The sequence below is a fragment of the Bufo bufo genome, chromosome 7 (genome assembly GCF_905171765.1).
Source record: "Bufo bufo chromosome 7, aBufBuf1.1, whole genome shotgun sequence".
Taxonomy (NCBI): Eukaryota; Metazoa; Chordata; class Amphibia; order Anura; family Bufonidae; genus Bufo; species Bufo bufo.
In genome coordinates this window covers 11,137,321-11,153,239 of record NC_053395.1, presented here as the reverse complement: position 1 = coordinate 11,153,239, position 15,919 = coordinate 11,137,321, and the positions used below count along the sequence as shown (strand labels likewise).

Here is a 15,919-nt window from a genome sequence, read left to right as displayed (position 1 = left end):
TAGACCTCAAGAGTAGATATCTCTCGAGAACAGATTTCCCAAATTTCCATTCTTCTGAATGTCACCAAGGCGACTCTCTGAAGAACACAGCCTAAAAGTCTATGGTTGGAAAACCAGTTTAAAGGAATGATTGGTCGGTGTATGTTCGTTGCAGCATAGTATGGGTGTGTGATCAGCAGCAGTAGAAGTCTGGTCCTGGAGCCTAGGGGTGCAGGGCGGCTACTCATAAGGTCCAGCAATCAGGCACCAGGACTGGAAGAGCAGAGGATGCTTGTTAGGGTTAGCACTAGGGAGGTGCTGAGCAAGAGCCTGAGCATCCTTACAGCTGCTACAAGACAGCGAGATGGAGTGAAAGTGGGAGGGAGACAGAAAGAGGGGGAAAGGAGCGAAAGTGGGAGGGGGAGAGAGAGACACAGACACAGTATCCTCACAACCAGACACACGCTGCTTGCTTTGTGTCGGGGGGTGGGTGGGTGACGGACCCCTCTAGGGTTGGCCTGTGAGGTTTAGTGTCCTGTGCCCCCCCCCATTTCCCAAACTAACCCCAGGAGACTGCTGGAGAGAGGACAGAAGGAAAGAGAGGAGGTGAGATGCTCACAAATAGGTGTGTCGGGAGGGGCAGTGTGCACACAGTCGCTGGCCATTTTTACGCTATATGTATGTAGGTTGGGTGCACAGGGTCATTGTTCTGTATGGAGGGGCTTGTGATTTGCATTTTTTTGGGTGCAGGGATGGCAGCAAGCAATAGAATGATGTCTCATTATGGACTGGCGCGGCGGTTAGTATGGCAAAGCCTGGGAAGAGGCGGACGGATGGCTATGCTTACTATACAAGATGCCAAACACATGCTGCACAGGCATGGATGAGCACACATGTACACAGGCACCGCACACGCCAAAGAACCAGCAAGTGGGCACCTAGCACATGACATGTGGGCAAGACTGGGCAGCCAGCACATTTACAGTTAACATCTCATTCATCGCTCGTCCAGGTGAAGAGCTGACTCTGCTCTGCATCTTCATCCTCCCCCTCCCTGCATCTCATCTACATTCACATCTAATAGGTCCAGGAGCTGCAGAGAGGAGACAGTGCGGGTTCACCATGTGTCGGTGCACAGCGGCTGTCTGCCCTATTGTGTATGTACAGTATGTGGTACAGTATCAGGGTTTGTAGGGGGTGTCAGGCGGGCGCAGTGTCTTCAGGCTCAGGTGAGATGAATCTGAGTGGCAGGGGTGCTGAGCTTTTATATTATGCAATGTGTCTTCTGATGGCTCCTGTGCACACAGACACAGAGAGCGGTGTGCTGCGGTATACTCCTAGGAGAACATACAATATCATGAATTATTATAGGGAGCGGTGACTACGAATCACAGGAGGAATCGCATGGTGTTAGGAGTTGTGTGGAGTCGTCGTAGGAGGGAAAAAATATAAAAAATAGTAGGCAAAGCTAAAAGGAGTGATAAAGTGTAGACAGAGAATAATAGGAGGAGTTATAGAGCAGTGGGAGGACCTATAGGGAGTAATAGGAGGGGTTATAGAGCAGTCGGAGGACCTATAGGGAGTAATAGGAGGGGTTATAGAGTAGTGGGAGGACCTATAGGGAGTAATGGGAGGGGTTATAGAGTAGTGGGAGGACCTATAGGGAGTAATAGGAGGGGTTATAGAGTAGTGGGAGGACATATGGGGAGTAATAGGAGGGGTTATAGAGTAGTGGGAGGACCTATAGGGAGTAATGGGAGGGGTTATAGAGTAGTGGGAGGACCTATAGGGAGTAATAGGAGGGGTTATAGAGCAGTCGGAGGACCTATAGGGAGTAATGGGAGGGGTTATAGAGCAGTGGGAGGACCTATAGGGAGTAATAGGAGGGGTTATAGAGTAGTGGGAGGACCTATAGGGAGTAATAGGAGGGGTTATAGAGTAGTGGGAGGACCTATAGGGAGTAATGGGAGGGGTTATAGAGTAGTGGGAGGACCTATAGGGAGTAATAGGAGGGGTTATAGAGCAGTCGGAGGACCTATAGGGAGTAATGGGAGGGGTTATAGAGCAGTGGGAGGACCTATAGGGAGTAATAGGAGGGGTTATAGAGCAGTCGGAGGACCTACAGGGAGTAATAGGAGGGGTTATAGAGTAGTGGGAGGACCTATAGGGAGTAATAGGAGGGGTTATAGAGTAGTGGGAGGACCTATAGGGAGTAATAGGAGGGGTTATATGAAAAATTAGTAGGAGAAGCTACAAGGAGTAATAACATGTAGAAGGAGGAGTTATAGGTAGTAATAGGAGTGGTTATAAAGAGTGGTAATAGGAGTAACAGAAAATAATAGGAGGAGTTATAGAGTATTGGGAGGAGTTATAGGTAGTAATAGGAGTGGTTATAAAGAGTGGTGATAGGAGTTACAGAAAACAATTGGAGCTGCTTATGTTATGAACTCATTCGAGGGCAATTTTTTTGTTATTGCATTTTACTTATTTTGGGCTAAAAAGAATGTTTTGGTCTTTAATAAAAGTGTTCAACAGTTTTTGTTCTACAGGGTTAGGTTTCAGTCCATGCGCAGAGTATGTTGCGCTCAGTCTCACACCGGACCCGTCAGGTTGCTGCTCTGACGGCTCGATGGATATAGCCCTCACCCCTGACAGCTCATAAACACTCATTGTAGCCAAACTCTTGTTAAGAGTGTTTATGAGCTCCCAGGAGGTCAGAGATAAGGAATAGACTCCGAGCCGTCAGAGCAGCAACCTGACGGGCTCAGTGTGAGACGGAACGCAAGATACTCTGCACACAGACTGAAAGCTAACCCTGTAGAACAAAAACTGTTTAAATTGTTTAAATAAAGACCAGTTGAAAAATGTTTTTTAGCGCGAAAATAAGTAAAATGCAATAAAAAAAAATTGCTCCCCGAAGGTGTTCATTATCTTTAAGGGTAGTATGAGGAGTTACAGGGAAGAGAGGAGTTATATGGAGTAATAGGAGAGGTTGTAGGACTTTCTAGGAGTATTTTTATAGATAGTTATTACATTAATCAAGAAGAGAAAGATGCAAGTGGAGCTGTATGGTGTGGTGTCTTTTCTGATTGTAGAATAATAGGAGATCACGAGGATTTAAGGATTTTGTAGAGAACATTTACAGAAGGAATTTGAAGTGCTCATTGTGGGTATGGGTGATAATGTGCTACGGGGAGTTCATGTGGTGGAGAATGATCCCAGTACACTATGTACGTCAGTTTTCCTGTGGGCTACAATTAAAGTCTTGTAACAGATGGAATTAATTTACTACTTTTTTCACCCTGTTAATAACTAGCGTATGTGCACTTACCCACCCAGTGTATGATTCTTTTACTTCTTCAACCATTTTAGAATCAAGCTCTTGCTTTCCTTCTTGACGTCTCTCCTCTGGGCCCATCATCTACGATCCTTCACGACTTTCTTCTCAATTTTCTCTGCTGGCTCCTTTACCCATGGCAACGTCACCAGCAGACACGGGGCCTCCACCTGAAGTTGAGACTACACCAGCAGAACCCTCAGAGCCGGTATGTTCTACCACCGTGGTGGTGGTAGAGGAGCCAGAGCCAGCTCAGGAGGCTACTGTTTCAGAGGTGGAACCATCTGTGACCATCCAATCAAATTCTTCATCTCTCAATGATTTGAAGGCCCAACCAGCTGCCAATGGAGGACCCCGAGCCCCTAGTCTGACAGGCTCAGAAGTACGACTGGCTCAAGCCGCTTCAAATTCTCCTCGGCCAAGTCTCTGTCGACATGGGTCTACTGCCACTGCCAGCGCTGTCGAGGCAGAAAAGCCAAAGGACTATCTGTTCATTGCCATTCTGTCTTGCTTTTGTCCTATGTGGCCAGTCAACATCATTGGCTTTGTGTATTCCATCATGGTAAGGAAAATGGCCAATGTCTTACAGTCATGGTGTTTATGGTCCTTTACATCGTAACGTTATAATGACTCATCTCATTTCATTATCTAACAAGTCTCCTCGCCCACTGTGTCCTCTTCATGAAAAATATTGTGTCACACTTGGAAGTGCATTCATACATCTTCCTATGGAATAAGCCAAATATATACCAAGGTATATCTGCTTGTATGTAAACAAATTGGTTCATGTCAACCAAACCAAAGCGACCCACCTGTAGGCAGCTGTTGGCAAAGTGCTGGTTGGCTGGATAAGATACTTTCCGTATGCAGTTAAGAAGTGTGAATGTGTAGGTAATGGGAAAGTGTGGTGCTTGTCATGCAAGTTGGTTAACACTTCCATAAATCTTTTGGCTATGGTCGTTAATTTCAACCAATACTTCCAGACGCACAATCCTCTTGAGTGTTGCATTGGTTGCTGTTGCAGTTATTTTGATGCAGTTAGGTGTAAGTGCGAGAGGTCTGATGACACCAGGAGAGAATGAATTGAGAATGAAGAATGAAGCCTAGATTATCACGAATTGTAGACAACAGAACTGGAGAGAAATTTTCCACAAAATTTCAGTAGCTAAAGGGAATTGAGGGAGTGAGGGAACCTAGACCATTGTGAACGTGAGGAAATATCAGATGTTCATTCCAGAAGGACATATAATGACGATATGAAGGGTTTCTAAACGTGACATATCAAGAGGAAGGAATTCACGTAGATAGGAGAAGTTTGATGCATATTTCTAAAAGGGGCTTGTTAAGTAAGATAGACTGAAATAAAATGAAAGCAGTGAATAGTAAACAGACTATTTCAGATCAGGGATAGATGAATGGTAAGGATTACATCGCAGTAGGTGGACCACTTCATCTTGAAGTAATGTTAGGTTAGTTAATTCCAAAGGGAAGTGGAGTGAATGCAGAGATAATGTGAATGAGGTAGGAATATATCAACATGGCCGGGGGAGGTAATGTAACGTAGAGCAGATACGGGCGGGTGGCTTTCTACACAAGATGAGGAGATGGTGAAGAAGATGGAGGGATTTGGAGCAATGGTTTGAGATGACGGTCAGAGACAAATATGGTTGCATTGTACACACGGTAATGTGTTAATTCAATATATATTTTACTCACTTATATAGCGCTGACATATTCCGCAGTGCTTTACAGACATTGTCATTGATGGCTGTCCCCAAATGGAGCTCACAATCTGAATTCCACAGAGGTTTCCTCAGGGTGCCGATGTTGTCCTCGGTCTTATCTGAACCTAGGACCCCAGTGCTAACCACATGCTGCCATTCAGAACAATGATTGCAGAAAAAAAAGATGAAGAGTTGGATGTAGTGAGGCCGCTTCACTGAGGGGTTAGTGCAGAAGGAGATGTTGATTTGATGTCCGTAGGATGACTGACTAGGATGTAGGGGGATGGAGAGTGATGATTGATGAATAAAGCCATGGATGATAAGGTGTTGAAAGTATGGTAGAGGTAGTCATGTACAGATGGATGATGGGTGATATGATGGAGGGCAATGGATGACCATAAGAAAGGATGGACGATATAGCACACACATACTGATACATCCCTTCCTTAGTGTTGTGAATTCCCCTCCACTAGTACTAATCCTATTCTTTTCCTTCACCCTAGTCCCGTAACAGCCTCCAACAAGGTGATGTGGACGGGGCCCTCAGACTGGGACGGGTGGCCAAACTGTTAAGTATTGTGGCGTTGGTGGGTGGACTTCTGATCATCACTGTGTCCTGCGTCATCAACTTTGGAGGTAAGTGGTGAAAATCATACAACACAATGGAGAAAAGGAGATTATGAGTATACTGTATATGTGTATAGGTCAACCTAGTAAACAAATGCTTCATGGATGGATATATAGGTGAGATACGTAGAAGATAAATAAGAGATACGTAGATATAAAAATCAAATATTTATGATCTAGATATGAGATACATGTAAAAGAGACAGGCAGGGTATAGATATGAGATAGAGCCAGGCATGTCCTCCCATTAATCAGGCACAATAAAGAGCCCTCATGTCAGAGCTGGGGTTGGCTGCCGGTGGCAGGATCCATGAAGCGTGACAAACAGGACACGCTCTCTCTCTTGTGATTTCACTTTCCATCAATCTCTATTCTATCCATTCAATCCTTCGCAGGCTCTTCTCCTTCTCTGGTCCCGTTACATTCAGGCACATATACCACACAGCCTTACATTTCATTCACTATGGCTGTGTATACGGTGTCGTGTCTAGGCAGCATTCTCTCCTGGTGTTTAATTCATAGTAAATTTACAGGATGTGTTCCCCTTAGTATTCATTAAGTTATGAACATGGCTGTCATCCGTGAGGAGACCACGGGAATCCAACCAATTTTCGGGGGCGAAGATGCGGACTTTCACTGTTTGCTGTGGGACAGCCGTAATGATTGTTCTTGTGGATGATCTGATTGGAGCCTACCCTAAACTGCACGGACATGAGAATTCCTCATCACGTTTGTGGCCTGGGCTCATCCATGCCTTTTAGTCGTCCTGGTCAATGTTCAGGCTCACACATCATTTTTGTGACTGTCTCCACCCATCCTGTTCCCGGTTGTCGTCCTTTTCTCCCCTCTACCCCACATACTTTCAATTTCTCATGGGTTGGATCTTCTCACAATAATCCATAATAAAATGCAGCTTCAGGCTGTAAATCTGCGTTTCATGTGGTAGGTTTGGATGACGGCTCTGTCTTACCATTTTTGCCATCATCGGGTGTTGATTCATGTCTCATCCTGCTTCTGAGGGCGCAGTCACTCGATCAGGATTCCTGATGCAATTTTGGAAGCCAAAACCAGGAGCGAATCAAAAAAAGAGAAGTCGTATCCGTCCTGTAACAGATCTCCTAGCACCCCGACCGGGTAGCTCCGTCGATGGATGCTCCTAGTGCTTCCTGAGGACTCCAAGCACTCCACTTGACACCGCCGAAGCTTGGTTGAGGTCTCACCGTCTCCTACCCACCCTGGACCTACGACAAGGCTCCAGTGGGTGAACCTCCTCTCCTAAATCCAGAGAGCAGGAACAGCTCTTACAAGAGCTAATAGTATGGCCAGGGGAGTATAGCAAATCTTCAGCGTATAGCAATCCCCAGTGTCGATCAGTTACCCAAACACCAGCCTCAACATGATGAAGGGTAAAACAGGAACTCTTTATTGAACACACAGCATTGACTTATATACACATGACATACTGAGGACATGACATAGCAGCCAATCCTGTACAGTTTAAACACAAAACTAACCCTATTCAACAAACACACTGGCATTGTCTGTGACGCAATCAACAATGAACATGCAAACAGACATCTTCACCCCCTCCATAATGAATGAATGGGAAGAGGAGACACATGTGATGGGATTATCTCCTGAGTGTATCATAGGAGTCGGCTGCTATTATAATCAACTATCTTAATCCCATCACTAACACAATCAGTGGGAGTCTCAGTGCAGAGTTAACCCTTTTTGTGTTGCTGAATCCACACCATGCCTTTTTAATGGGCAATATGAAAATATGTGGCATATAAATTACACACATAAATCAGGGTTCATAGTTCCTTGTAACCCAAAAAGGTCTGAGGGGGTCTCTATAGTTCTCGGTCCATAGTCTGTAGAAAGGAGGCTGGCCCTCAGGCTTCTCCAGCAGCCCCAGTGACGGTTCAGTCCATCACACGTCCTTTATACTTTCTATCATTGGCTGATTTTGGCTTCCGAAACTGCAGAAACCGGACCGTGTTGCCGAACCCTTAATTCTTCATTTTTCTAGTTCATGAAGACCATCAAAAAGATCATAGTCTAGACCAGGCATCCTCAAACTGCGGCCCTCCAGCTGTTGTAAAACTACATCTCCCAGCATGCCCGAACAGCCTACAGGTATCAGCCTGGAATTGTGGGAGTTGTAGTTTTACAACAGCTGGAGGGCCGCACTTTGCCAACATCGTGACAATATATTTCCAGCCTTTCCCCCTTCTGTTGCATTTCTTGACTGGCTTTTCCCTTCTACTTCTTTCCTGACCAAGTCTCCGATTATCCGTCTGCTGTACAGTCGCGTTGTCTTCTTCATATTTAAGCTGCTGTCTTTTCTTGTTCTCTTCTTGTGTTTCTTCACCTTCTCTTACACTAGAAGTATTATTCCTTTTTAGAAACAAATGGGGTCATTAATCAAACTGGTGTCAAGTAGAACTGGCTTTGTAGCCCCTAGCAACCAATCAGATTCCTCCTTTCATTTTCCATAGGAGCTGTCTAAAATGAAAGGAGGAATCTGATTGGTTGCTAGGGGCAACTAAGCCAGTTCTACTTGACACCAGTTTGATAAATGACCCCATTTGTTTCTAAAAAGGAATAATACTTCTAGTGTAAGAGAAGGTGAAGAAACACAAGAAGAGAACAAGAAAAGACAGCAGCTTAAATATGAAGAAGACAACGCGACTGTACAGCAGACCGATAATCGGAGACTTGGTCAGGAAAGAAGTAGAGGAGCGCTATAACCCTCTATTCCAAACAATAAATCATCCACGTGCTCATCCATGAGTGTTTTTTCCCATTAGTTCATCAGTTGGTGCAGCAGTTTGTTCTCCAGAGCTGCAGTGCATACTTTCACTACGGACAGGACGTTTTACCCGCTGTCATCCATTTTGGTCTCTAGTCACTCGGTCACCCATGTATACAGATATATACTTAGACTTTACGCTGAGGCCCACGTACACCCTGGGAGTTAACTCCTCGGCTTACATACAATACCCCAAAACGGCACACATTGATTTCAGACATCATCAGCAAAAATGAAGAACCCAATTTATTTGGTGCCCCCTCACTTATACCGGACCCCATCATGGTTCTGCCGTCCTCTGCTGTTGAATATGTGTCACTCCTAAATTTTCCTGCAACCAATGACTCTAGTTTTGGGTATGCAGCGCGGTGTGCCCCCATAGTTACAGAATCCGATCACATTCTGAATATATGACAGCAAAGAGCAAGATGGAAGCGAGTAACACGTAACTATGGGATCAGACTGCGCAGGGCTTGTAGTCTGTAACCATGGAGACATATAGCTCTGCATAGGAGCTGTATACGTAAGACAGCACGGCTGTTTTTCATCAGTGCAATGTCCAGTTTATATTAACTCCTTCAGATCATTGCACTTTCTTGCTAGTTAGAAGGATGTGAAATGCTTCAGTCTCATTTAATATTTAATATGAGGATCCTCTACCTTCCTCCGTGGTTTCCTGTCGGGTCGTGGCTCTCGAATGAACGTAGGCTGCTATTATGCTGTTGGGAAGCAGACAGATGGTGCCCATATTATATGCAAGAAATGCAGCGGGCTGTGTATGTAGCGCTGGGCCGGGCAGCGAGCCAGACTGGATTATAGATTTTTGCGCCTTCACTGGCATCGCTAAGAAGCTGATGGTATAGCAGATTGGACTGGGCTCTGATGTGAGATCCTCCAAGCTCCGTCTAGACAGCTGGGAACTGTGGCCCAGAGGAGCCGAAGGAAAACTGCATCCTCTGTGGTCTGGAAGTAAAAGAGAGAGGCTGCTGCGAAAAAAAGGATAAAGAATAGCGGACGGTCGTCCATGTGAAACGGAAAAAAGGACAGGAGAAAAAAAAAAAATATATATAAAAAAGTACAAGGTGTTCAACCGCAATGTGTAGAATTGTCTGCTCCGTGTGACGCCCACAGCGCGGGGTTTGTCTATCAACACATTTCAAGCGGGTTTTTTCTGGATATTGTATGGAGCTCATTGGGAAAGCTGGGTTGTAAAGCTGTTACCTGCAGGTCAGCGATGCCTGTGCAACCGGCGCCTCCCCCCAGGGCCCGCTATGGTTTAGGAAATGCCGAGTGGTGTGGTACAGACCAAATGTCTCTTTATGTGTCACGGTGCTCCTACCTGGAAAATGCAGAGTGGTGTGGTACGGACCAAATGGCTCTTTATGTGTCATGGTGCTCCTACCTGGATACCGCTGGACCCCAGGCTTTGGCTCCGAAGCAATAAATAGGGGGAATAATTGAGGGATAATAGAATAACTTGAGTCCAGACCTTGTATGTAGTTGAACAGCAGCTTTACTTTGCATAAACTTTCTCAAAACAATCTTTAAGCTCTGTCCTGGTTCCAGCAGGCTTTAGCATTAAACTGGCAGGCTTCTTCAATAACTCTGCTTGCTTTCTCTCTCTTTGCTGTACTGATAACTTAGCTTCCTCTGTAAGCTGCACTCTCTCTCTCTGTAGTCAGGAGGGAACCTTCCTCCTGAGGCTTTAAAGGGATTCTATCACCAAGTTGTAGGTTATAGAGCTGCGGACATGCACGGCTAGATCTCCGCTAGCATGTCCGCAATATACCAGTCCTATAGGGCTGTGTGCTTTTATTTTGTAAGGTGCCCAAGGGGCTGTACGAACCTTCCTGGTGCCCAGCCACGTCCCCTGTGAAGGAGCCCAGCACCGCCTGCGTCCTCCTCCTTTCGTCACAGTTAGATTGCCATAATCTCGCGCATGTGCAGTGCTGGTATAGTGTTCCTTCCCTGTGCTGGCATCAGCCTCAGGGAAGGAACTGCGCATGTGCGAGCTCGCGCATCGCAAGATTACGGCAATCGAACTGACGAAAGGAGGAGATTCGGAGGACACAGGCGGTGCTGGGCCCCAGGAAGGTTAGTGCAGCCCCTTGGGCACCTTACAAAGCTCATTTACATATCTCTAATCAACAAAATAAAAGCACACAGCCCTATAGGGCCGGTATATTGCGGACATGCTAGCGGCGATCTAGCCGTGCATGTCCGCAGCTCTATAACCGAAAACGAGGTGACAGAATCCCTTTAAGCTTTGGCCTCCATGGCCAGCAGAGCTTAGGGTGCTCTGGCTGGCGTGGGCACGTTCAGCAGAGACGTGCCCCTGCACACCTGTCCCCTAGCAGGAGGCAAGCTAGACTAACTAGAAACTGGTCCCCAACCTTCCTGCAGGAAGTAGGACAAGCCCACTTCTCTCCAGAGGGGGCGTTAGAATGGAATGGAAAGTTCCATCCTATCTAAGTATAGCTCTGCCGTGTTTGCTGCCATCTGCTGGTGAACCTGGCACATTACAAATGAACAGTTACATAACATTAGAAATGCACAGTGTGAAGGACGTGGAATAAATGCATAAGATGACATGAGGTTAGACCAATAAAGACAGTAGCAAGGTGCAGAAATGGTAACACTCTGGGGTGTTACACCTACACCGAGAACAACAGCGACGTGAAAACCATCTCACTGCTGTCCCTCCTGACAAGTCAAAGCCTACCCACCACAATTTATATGCTTCTGAGCCTCTGTATCTAAGCCTATTGTGTGATACAGTCTGCTGAGCCGTGTATTTAATCCTACCATGTGTGATACTGTCTGCTGAGCTGTGTATCTAATCCTATCCTGTGTGATACTGTCTGCTGAGCTGTGTATCTAATCCTATCCTGTGTGATACAGTCTGCTGAGCTGTGTATCTAATCCTATCCTGTGTGATACTGTCTGCTGAGATGTGTATTTAATCCTACCATGTGTGATACTGTCTGCTGAGCTGTGTATCTAATCCTATCCTGTGTGATACTGTCTGCTGAGCTGTGTATCTAATCCTATCCTGTGTGATACTTTCTGCTGAGCTGTGTATCTAATCCTATCCTGTGTGATACTGTCTGCTGAGCTGTGTATCTAATCCTATCCTGTGTGATACTGTCTGCTGAGCTGTGTATCTAATCCTATCCTGTGTGATACTGTCTGCTGAGCTGTGTATCTAATCCTATCCTGTGTGATACAGTCTGCTGAGCTGTGTATCTAATCCTATCCTGTGTGATACTGTCTGCTGAGCTGTGTATCTAATCCTATACTGTGCGATACTGTCTGCTCAGCTGTGTATCTAATCCTATACTGTGCGATACGGTCTGCTCAGCTGTGTATCTAATCCTATACTGTGTGATACTATCTGCTGAGCTGTGTATCTAATCCTATCCTGTGTGATACTATCTGCTGAGCTGTGTATCTAATCCTATCCTGTGTGATACTGTCTGCTGAGCTGTGTATCTAATCCTCCCGTGTGATACTGTCTGCTGAGCTGTGTATCTAATCCTCTCCTGTGTGATACAGTCTGCTGAGCTGTGTATCTAATCCTGTCCTGTGTGATACTGTCTGCTGAGCTGTGTATCTAATCCTCCCGTGTGATACTGTCTGCTGAGCTGTGTATCTAATCCTATCCTGTGTGATACAGTCTGCTGAGCTGTGTATCTAATCCTATCCTGTGTGATACTGTCTGCTGAGCTGTGTATCTAATCCTATACTGTGCGATACTGTCTGCTCAGCTGTGTATCTAATCCTATACTGTGCGATACGGTCTGCTCAGCTGTGTATCTAATCCTATACTGTGTGATACTATCTGCTGAGCTGTGTATCTAATCCTATCCTGTGTGATACTATCTGCTGAGCTGTGTATCTAATCCTATCCTGTGTGATACTGTCTGCTGAGCTGTGTATCTAATCCTCCCGTGTGATACTGTCTGCTGAGCTGTGTATCTAATCCTCTCCTGTGTGATACTGTCTGCTGAGCTGTGTATCTAATCCTATCCTGTGTGATACTGTCTGCTGAGCTGTGTATCTAATCCTGTCCTGTGTGATACTGTCTGCTGAGCTGTGTATCTAATCCTGTCCTGTGTGATACTGTCTGCTGAGCTGTGTATCTAATCCTGTCCTGTGTGATACTGTCTTCTGAGCTGTGTATCTAATCCTCTCCTGTGTGATACTGTCTGCTGAGCTGTGTATCTAATCCTGTCCTGTGTGATAGTCTACTGAGCTGTGTATCTAATCCTATCCTGTGTGATACTGTCTGCTGTGTATCTAATCCTATCCTGTGTGATACTGTCTGCTGAGCTGTGTATCTAATCCTATCCTGTGTGATACTGTCCGCTGAGCTGTGTATCTAATCCTATCCTGTGTGATACAGTCTGCTGAGCTGTGTATCTAATCCTCTCCTGTGTGATACTGTCTGCTGAGCTGTGTATCTAATCCTATCCTGTGTGATACAGTCTGCTGAGCTGTGTATCTAATCCTCTCCTGTGTGATACTGTCTGCTGAGCTGTGTATCTAATCCTGTCCTGTGTGATACAGTCTGCTGAGCTGTGTATCTAATCCTGTCCTGTGTGATACTGTCTGCTGAGCTGTGTATCTAATCCTTTCCTGTGTGATACTGTCTGCTGATCCTCCATATCTAAGCCAATCATGTGTGGTACTGTCTTTTGAACAGTGTATTTAAGCATATACAGTTGCAATAAAAAGTATGTGAACCCTTTGGAATGATATGGATTTCTGCACATATTGGTCATAAAATGTGATCTGATCTTCATCTAAGTCACAACAATAGACAATCACAGTCTGCTTAAACTAATAACACACAAAAAATTAAATGTTACCATGTTTTTATTGAACACACCATGTAAACATTCACAGTGCAGGTGGAGAAAGTATGTGAACCCCTAGACTAATGACATCTCCAAGAGCTAATTGGAGTGAGGTGTCAGCCAACTGGAGTCCAATCAATGAGATGAGATTGGAGGTGTTGGTTACAGCTGCCCTGCCCTATAAGAAACACACACCAGTTCTGGGTTTGCTTTTCACAAGAAGCATTGCCTGATGTGAATGATGCCTCGCACAAAAGAGCTCTCAGAAGACCTACGATTAAGAATTGTTGACTTGCATAAAGCTGGAAAGGGTTATAAAGTATCTCCAAAAGCCTTGCTGTTCATCAGTCCACTGTAAGACAAATTGTCTATAAATGGAGAAAGTTCAGCACTGCTGCTACTCTCCCTAGGAGTGGCCGTCCTGTAAAGATGACTGCAAGAGCACAGCACAGACTGCTCAATGAGGTGAAGAAGAATCCTAGAGTGTCAGCTAAAGACTTACAAAAGTCTCTGGCATATGCTAACATCCCTGTTAGCGAATCTACGATACGTAAAACACTAAACAAGAATGGATTTCATGGGAGGACACCACAGAGGAAGCCACTGCTGTCCAAAAAAACATTGCTGCGCATTTACAGTTTGCACAAGAGCACCTGGATGTTCCACAGCAGTACTGGCAAAATATTCTGTGGACAGATGAAACCAAAGTGGAGTTGTTTGGAAGAAACACACAACACTATGTGTGGAGAAAAAGAGGCACAGCACACCAACATCAAAACCTCATCCCAACTGTGAAGTATGGTGGTGGGGGCATCATGGTTTGGGGCTGCTTTGCTGCGTCAGGGCCTGGACGGATTGCTATCATCGAAGGAAAAATGAATTCCCAAGTTTATCCAGACATTTTGCAGGAGAACTTAAGGCCATCTGTCCACCAGCTGAAGCTCAACAGAAGATGGGTGCTGCAACAGGACAACGACCCAAAGCATAGAAGTAAATCAACAACAGAATGGCTTAAACAGAAGAAAATCCGCCTTCTGGAGTGGCCCAGTCAGAGTCCTGACCTCAACCCGATTGAGATGCTGTGGCATGACCTCAAGAAAGCGATTCACACCAGACATCCCCAGAATATTGCTGAACTGAAACAGTTCTGTAAAGAGGAATGGTCGAGAATTACTCCTGACCGTTGTGCACGTCTGATCTGCAACTACAGGAAACGTTTGGTTGAAGTTATTGCTGCCAAAGGAGGTTCAACCAGTTATTGAATCCAAGGGTTCACATACTTTTTCCACCTGCACTGTGAATGTTTACATGGTGTGTTCAATAAAAACATGGTAACATTTAATTCTTTGTGTGTTATTAGTTTAAGCCGACTGTGATTGTCTATTGTTGGGACTTAGATGAAGATCAGATCACATTTTATGACCAATTTGTGCAGAAATCCATATCATTCCAAAGGGTTCACATACTTTTTCTTGCAACTGTATGGGATACTGCTTGGTTCGGACATTTGGTGGGGCTGTGCGGTCGAGGTCCTCATGGCGAGCACTTGGTATTTCCATCTTTATTACACAATGCCTTCAAGCTGAGCCTCTGTATCTAAACCTATCGTGTGATACTGTCTGCTAGGAAAGCGTATCTAAGCTGCGCCGATTCCACCTGGTGACTCATTACGGATGCGCACGCTCTGCTATTCTTATCGCTCATTAACGCCTGTTCTTTCTCTTTCAGTCTTGTGAGACGCGGCCGCTCCGTCCCCCTCTCCGGGCACCACGGGGCGAGAGGACCCCAAACTTTCATAGAAAATCCTTCACATTCCCACAGAGACAGCAGCCAGGGAAATGAGAGACCCCGGGAGTGAGTGGAAGAGACTGTGAGCGAGAGCCTCCGGAGTGCGAGTGTCTGCGTGTCTCTACATCTCACCCGTGTCACCCACGTATCTAATGACCCTGCACTACTAATAATGGCAGGAAAGAAAAGCACATCCACAACATCATACGTGACATTATATAGCGACATACATCATACGTGACATTATATAACGACATACATCATACATGACATTATATAACGACATACATCATACGTGACATTATATAACGACATACATCATACGTGACATTATATAACGACATACATCATACGTAACATTATATAACGACATACATCATACGTGACATTATATAACGACATACATCATACGTGACATTATATAACGACATACATCATACGTGACATTAACCACATACATCATACGTGACATTATATAACGACATACATCATACGTGACATTATCATACGTGACATACATCATACGTGACATTATATAACGACATACATCATACGTGACATTAACCACATACATCATACGTGACATTATATAACGACATACATCATACGTGACATTATCATACGTGACATACACGCACACTGTACTCCAATGCCGCTCATCCCCACCCTCCTCTATCTCTATGGTGCAGTGCTGACCTCCTGTGGTCACTGTGTGTATAGCAGGTGCATGCATTATTAATACACTCACCTACTGGTGCTGCAGGGCACCAACCTATTAACCCTTCAT

The 15,919-nt window shown here is 45.2% G+C and overlaps 1 protein-coding gene across 2 annotated transcripts; it reads left to right on the top strand.

Annotated features, from left to right (window-relative positions):
• The first annotated feature begins 431 nt into the window (after positions 1-431).
• Positions 432-15,620, top strand: PRRT2 (proline rich transmembrane protein 2). 2 transcript variants are annotated; one of them, XM_040440219.1, is made up of 4 exons: positions 432-585; positions 3,352-3,878; positions 5,544-5,676; positions 15,073-15,620. In XM_040440219.1, exons 2-4 carry the CDS (start codon positions 3,453-3,455, stop codon positions 15,078-15,080), a joined length of 567 nt encoding a protein of 188 aa, XP_040296153.1. In that variant the 5' UTR covers positions 432-585; positions 3,352-3,452; the 3' UTR covers positions 15,081-15,620. The 2 variants fall into 2 exon arrangements, with proteins under 2 accessions (XP_040296153.1, XP_040296152.1); XM_040440218.1 differs by lacking the exon at positions 15,073-15,620 and having other exon boundaries at positions 5,544-6,715.
• The last annotated feature ends 299 nt before the right edge of the window (positions 15,621-15,919 follow it).

Coding starts and splice junctions, on each gene's coding strand:
- PRRT2 (XM_040440218.1), top strand. CDS start 3,453: ATGGCAACGTCACCAGCAGACACGGGGCCTCCACCTGAAGTTGAGACT. Junction 3,879..5,543: donor GCTTTGTGTATTCCATCATG/GTAAGGAAAATG, acceptor CCTTCACCCTAG/TCCCGTAACAGCCTCCAACA.